Below are 6,574 nucleotides of genomic sequence, written 5' to 3' on the forward strand. Positions count from 1 at the left end.
CCCGTAGGGGCAGCGGCGCTTCCGGGAGCGGAGCCGCTGGCGGCGCCCGGCCCGGCCATGAACCCCGCGGGGCTGTCCCTGCCCACCATGGTGCCGGGCAGCTCGGCGCTGGGCCTGGCGGGCGGCGGCCCCCCGAGCCCCGCGGCACTGCTGAGCCGCCCTTTCAAGTGCGCCGAGTGTGGGCGCTCGTTCGCGCGGCTGCCGGAGCTGGAGCTGCACGAGATGTCACACGCGGCCGAGCGGCCGCACCGCTGCGCGCTCTGCGGCAAGGCCTTCGCGCAGGCCGCGGCGCTGGTGAAGCACCAGCGCGTGCACACCGGGGAGAAGCCCTACCCCTGCCCCGTGTGCGGCAAGACCTTCGCCCTGTCCTCGGGCCTGGTGCTGCACAAGCGCATCCACACGGGCGAGCGCCCGCATGCCTGCCCGCTGTGCGGCAAGACCTTCATCTCCTCCTCGCACCTGGCCCTGCACCTACGCTCACACACGGGCGAGCGCAAGTACAAATGTGGCGTGTGCGGGAAGCTCTTCCTGCAGTCCTCGCACCTGGTGCGGCACAAGGCCATCCACACAGGGGAGAAGCCCTTCAAGTGCGAGGACTGCGGCAAGCACTTCGGCCGGGCCTCGCACCTCAAGACCCACAAGCGCGTGCACACAGGCGAGCGGCCGTTCAAGTGCACGCAGTGCGAGAAGGCCTTCACGCAGAAGGCAGGGCTCATCCTGCACGTCCGCCTGCACACTGGGGAGCGGCCCTACCGCTGTGACAAGTGCGGCAAGAACTTCCGCTCCTCTGCGCACCTTGTGTCGCACCAGCTGCTCGAGTCAGGGGAGAGGAATTTTAAGTGTGCCACCTGCGGGAAGGCCTTCAAGCAGGCATCTTCCCTCAAGCAGCACCTGAAAACACACGAAGCGCGCGAACCTCACCGCTGCTCCGTCTGTGGCCGGGCTTTCTCCAGGTCCTCCTACCTCCAGCTGCACATGAAAACCCACAGCGGGGAGCGGCCCTACCACTGCTTGGTTTGCAATCGAACTTATGCCAAAATGTCCACCTTTGAGAAACATTGTAAAAAGCACCAGCAGGAGGAAGAAAGGCCTGGTATGAGGCCCCGAGCCATGACTACCAGGGCCAAAGCACTGGCTGAAAAGAAGAGGCAGGAACAGAAACAGCAGCACCAAGAGGATGGCCCCGAGCAACCTCATCAGCCTGATGCACAGCAGCAACAGGAGGAAGAGCAGTAATGGTCACCAAAATGGAAGCTGCTTGCTCCTCTTCCCACCAAGGACAGGGAAGACTAATTTAATTTTTATCTGCTCAAAGTGCCGTGTCGCACCAGTGTTATTCCAGAGAACGTTGCCAAGTGGAAATCTACAGACTAAAGGTGCAATGCAAACGCTTTTCTCTGGCATTACCAGATAACTCTTAAGAAGGCTCCTTATGCTCCGTACAATCAGTGTTGTGTTCCAGATTGTGTTCATCCTTATTTATTTCATTTTCAGTAGGTAGGATGCCTTGTCAGGTAGATTTCTAAGGCTCTTAGTCAGCCAAACTGTGCTGTTATGGGGGTGGAAAAAAGGGGCACTTCTTTATGTACAAGAAGTAAATTAAGTTGAAATCTCTTGAGGTAAATTGAAAGGTTTTGTGTGGGGGATTAATGGAAGCAATATACCTGCACAACATGGAATCTTTGCTTATACTAGTACTAGCAATTGGTTGAGGAGAGAGAAAATTACAGGATTTTAACTTGTCAAGTGCAGTTTGTTTTTATACACTGTAAATAGCTAGAAAATAGTGTCTGAGACTTTTTTCTCCTAATAAATCATAATAGTAGCTGTTGTTGGCATCCACCAATGCATTGCATTGTATGAAACAATATTTTAAAATGGCAGGTCTTTATTTTTGGTTAAATACAACAATATTAAGGCAAGTTGATCAAATTTCTAATTCATGTTAAACAGATTGGATTTTTTTTTTAATTTCTAAAACACCAATTTGCATCAAAACTGAGAGTTTTTTTTTTTTAAACTAACCTTTTCAGAATCTAAAATTTGTTGCTAGAATAAATTCTAATTCTCTGTTGTTTTCTGGACAAGTCAGGATTACTATTAATGACTTGTCTTTGGTTAGCTAGCCTGTCACAGGAAAATTTGAAATGTCATAAATAGTCACTACTAAATGAGTTGAGTTAATTTCACATTTTAATATGACCTACGATGTCAATCATCTTTAACAGCATTAAGATGACATTTAGCACTCTAGAAAATCCACAACCTATCTCTTAAAATTAAACAAAAAGAATAGGAGAAACTTCTTTAGCAAAGCATAATTCATCAGAATACATTGCTTCCTGCTAAATTCTTCTAAGCTTTAAGTCATTTTAGCAACACTATTATAGGACCTACATTAAATGTTTACTTATCACTTATTGTTACACAGTTACCTACAGCAGAAAAAAGAGCACTTGTTTCCATAATCTGACCATGTTCATCTGCACAGTCCTTATTTTTTATAATTGAACTCAAATGGTATTTACATACTGATTATGTTTTCCTGCCATTGTGTGAAAACACATTTTGCACTTTAAAGATCTGTTTAGAAAGATGCTTGTTTTGGGTTTTCTGTTGCATATTCATGACTTTGTGTTTCAAGGCCAAAAATGTAATATTACATTTGGAGTGAAAACTTTTACATTTTAAATATAAAGAATTGCATCGGAAATTTTACTCTGTAGTGGGTGGTAGAACTGAGTTCTGTTTAACAGGACATTCACAGTTAGCAAAACAGCAACAAAAGAATCCTTTGACACTTTCAGCAGAATTTTCTGTGTGGTGGATGCACTGAGGTACAAAATAAGCCCTAAGCTGACTTGGTATTTTTTATTTGGCTGAATAGTACTCTTGTGATACACAAGCAGACAGATGCATCAGATGAGAAGTTCTAGGCCAGAGTTGTCATACTACATTATAATGTAAAATTTTTTCAGTAGATTTTAGATCCATTTTGTCGTGAACTGTAATGTTCTTTGAGAGGGACCAGACATGCTGGGAATCGTCTACCGTCCTGTTATGAAACAATGCCATATAAGTAGAGTTTATCTTTTTGTACTTCACTTCTCTTATTAAAATAAGCAATATAAGTTGCTGTCTGTTTACATCCTGATGCTTCTGGTTTTAGTACCCCTTCTCAACGAAACATTTGCTGCCTGAAACAAAATCCAAATCAGTAATAGTTTAGCTTCTTCTAAAAGGTTTTAATCGCCTTAGCTAGATAAATAAAGTTTCTTAACTGGTTTTATGTTCCCATTGGGAAACGTAAGAACCGATGGCATATCATGGATGTACTTATTTTTAGTTCAGTAGAATTGAAATGTTGACACAAGGACCACAACAAATTAATTTTTTAAAGATTGTTTTATTCTTTCCACGTTGCGCCTTTGTGCTAATTTTTTTCCTCCATTTTACCGGGTTTTTTTTAAATCTTCCCCTTTTGCTTTTTTCAGTTTCCTGCTCTGTCAGCTGTCTTCTCCCAGCGACCGGAAATCCAGACTGTTCAGGATGCAGGATCAACTCAGAAATTGTAAATTAGAAACAAGTTCCGAGAGTATTTCAGAATGGGAGAATGAAAGTATGCTCTCTATGCCCTGAGTGTTACAGTAATGTAAGTAAGGCGAGGCAAATTCAAAAGATTCTGATATATCTGCCTTAGGAGAAAGCAGGGTCAGCAAAGGTATTTTCAAAAATACTGTCACTCCCTTACTTCTTAAATGTGCTTTGCAGGCTGCATATGGAGAAGAAGCAGAAAAAAATGTACTTTAATTTACGTCAGGGTAGGAAATATCTTTTAATAGTTTCATAGCTTGCAACTTAAAACTCAAAATATCTGTAAATGTCAAGATTTAAACCATTGGTGCAAAGTTTTTTTGTTAAATTTTCTCCTGAAACTTTGTTTTCCCCGTCATAGCCACAAAAGGTCTTTAAGCAAAATGCCATGTTCCCTAGGGAAAGAATTTGCCTTCTTCCTGCCATCTATAAACCTTTGAGTATGGAGAAGAGATTGGGTAAACCCTGATGAGTAGTCCTCTTACACATTTCTGGTAAGAAAAAAGTAATGGTATTATTTATCATAGAGCAATTTTGCACCAGTATAGGGTTCAGATGTTCTAAATGTCACATGCCTGCTTAGTTTTTTTTATCACAATACTGGTGGAGCTCACTTGATAGGCACCGAAGAAAATTACAGTTTGTATATTAATTTTAAAGGAATGTGGCAGAATAATAAATTAAAAACTTTTGTTTTTCATTTTAAAATGTTAGGAAAAGGCCTAGGGTTAAAGCAGTGCATCCTTTGAAATAGACTTTTATTTTTTGAAATTAAACTAATAGCATCCATCCCCAGTAAGCTTGCTTATTTGTAGACAGTACCAGAACAAATCCAGGTGTTAAATCTATTAGTTTCAGTCCTGCTTAGGCCTTTATGCTCTCTGTTTGAAGAATTGAATTGAAAGAAATGACAAATACCAGTTTATCAGGACTAAAATAATAAGCAGGACTGAAACTCACGGATTTAGTCCTGTCTAGGCTTGTTCTGTTGCTGTCATCACACAGTTTTGTAGCTTTCCAATGGCTTTCAACCTCAGTACATATCTTGCAAAAAGTGAACTAAGCAATTAACTTAAAAAAATTGGCTGTTTGTTAGTGGCCCTCCTAAAAGATCCTGCTTTAAGAAGGCACTGACACGAATATAAAGGTACCTTCCAGAATTGACCATCTTTTTGTCAGGGCTTCTCTAATAAAACGGGAGAGTTTCTGTTCATAAATACATCTGGTCTGTTACTGATGGCTGGGGGAAAAGTTAAATTAAGCAGCTACCTTTTAATTGCATATCACAGCAGAAAGCAGTAGAAGCATTTTAGAATGCAGAACTCTAACTGAATTGAATAACAAAATGATATCCATGAACCAGTCTGCTTCTCTGTCATTTTCTCTTTCAATTTCTACAGTTTATCTGAAGAGTCTTTTACATACCCTAGGGGATGCATATCATCTTGTAATTTTTTCCACTTACAGAATGCCTTTTATTTTCACATCACAAACGATTTAATTGTAAGTAATTCTGTACACTAAATATAAGACATCAACACGTGCAAGTTTTTAATCTTTTCTGCAGCAAGTTTGTACTACTTTGGTTGATGCAGGCTTAAAATTGGCAAACCATCATTTTTTACTCGTCTTGTGTGAAGATAGGAGATCTGTTTGCATACTATCCAGATCTGATATCACATAGCTTTACAAGAATGGCACCAATGTAGGATGAATGGATTGATAAACTATTTAAATAAGTGGCAAATATATAATATTATTTTATAAAAAAGGAATGCAGGAATCGTGGTTTCAGCATCAACAGATAAATATATTGGAATAGGTTGAGTGGCTAATTAACCCTGAGATTAAAATAAACTCGCCTTCTTTTGGTACTATATCAGTTGTGCCTTCTCTCCTTCCTTTTGTTAAATTGGAGGCAACGGGATTGGAAAAGATGCATTAAGTGATCTGATCCATCTCCCTCTAGGTGCAGGTCTTGCAATGTAATATCAAAAACATGCACACAAATTGCACAAGTCCTAAGATAAGCATGCTGCTTTGGGGGTATCTGTTCAGCTGCCCAATAACAAAATACCTTCAAGAATTTTTAAAGCAAGTATTTACTTTTTAGTTGCATCCTGCTATTCTTGTATGCAGCCTTTGGTCAGATCTAAACCATTCTTCTGTCCTGCGTATTTTCATTCCTTCATATTCCTGTAGATTATGAAATATCCCTCAGTTTAGCACCTCATGCCTTCCACTACACCTTAAAACAACATACCAAACAACCAGTGCCTCCCAGTTACCTTCTTTCCTGTTCCTAGTAGTTTCCCCACCAAATTCAATTAACAAGGCTTGGATTTGTTTGTTTCTTCTAGGATGTCAAGTAAGGCCTCATGTGCATGCGTGTGCAGTGCAGTTAAAAACCCCACCTTCAGTCACACAGGTAGCACCTCTCCCCTGTGTAGGTGTGGCAGTGCCTGGCCAAGCCTTGCAGGCAGTCATGGCAGGGGTAGGGCTTGCTGTGGGCACATCAGTATTTGAGGTGGGAGGTGAGGTGGAAGTTCTTCCCATGCTCACGGCACACATAGAGGTGCTCCTGGCTGTGGGTGTGGTGGTGTCATGCTAGATTCGAGCTCTGGCTGGTGCCCCTCCTGACCGGGCATGCATAGCTGTTTACTCAAGCGCATTCATGGGTGGGTGGTGAGGGTGGCACTCAAAGTGTTTCCTGCATGTGTTACATGCATAAGATTTCTTTCCCATTTGAGCTTTTGGGTGCTTAGCAATGCCTGAGCTTCTCTGCATCTTGTCTTAAAACCCTCTGACTTCTTTGATGAAAGCTGCCCAAGGGACAGCTGAGTCTTTGAGGCTCTTGAAGTTTCATCCATAGGGAGCAGATTTACCCAGCTGCTTTTCTGGATTCCTACTCTCAAGAGCTCTTTTCCTTTTCATGACACTAGGAAGTGTTTCGCCTTGGCTCCACTACAGATGCCCCTGC

At 42.3% G+C, this 6,574-nt stretch overlaps 1 protein-coding gene across 1 annotated transcript; it reads left to right on the plus strand.

Moving 5' to 3' along the window:
- LOC109322975 (zinc finger protein 239-like) lies at positions 1 to 3,579 on the plus strand. Its single transcript, XM_019554295.1, has 2 exons — positions 1 to 1,376; positions 3,495 to 3,579. Exon 1 carries the CDS (start codon positions 58 to 60, stop codon positions 1,234 to 1,236), a length of 1,179 nt encoding a protein of 392 aa, XP_019409840.1. The 5' UTR covers positions 1 to 57; the 3' UTR covers positions 1,237 to 1,376; positions 3,495 to 3,579.
- The last annotated feature ends 2,995 nt before the right edge of the window (positions 3,580 to 6,574 follow it).

Source organism: Crocodylus porosus, unplaced genomic scaffold, assembly GCF_001723895.1.
Source record: "Crocodylus porosus isolate Cpor-Errol unplaced genomic scaffold, CroPor_comp1, whole genome shotgun sequence".
Lineage (NCBI taxonomy): Eukaryota > Metazoa > Chordata > Crocodylia > Crocodylidae > Crocodylus > Crocodylus porosus.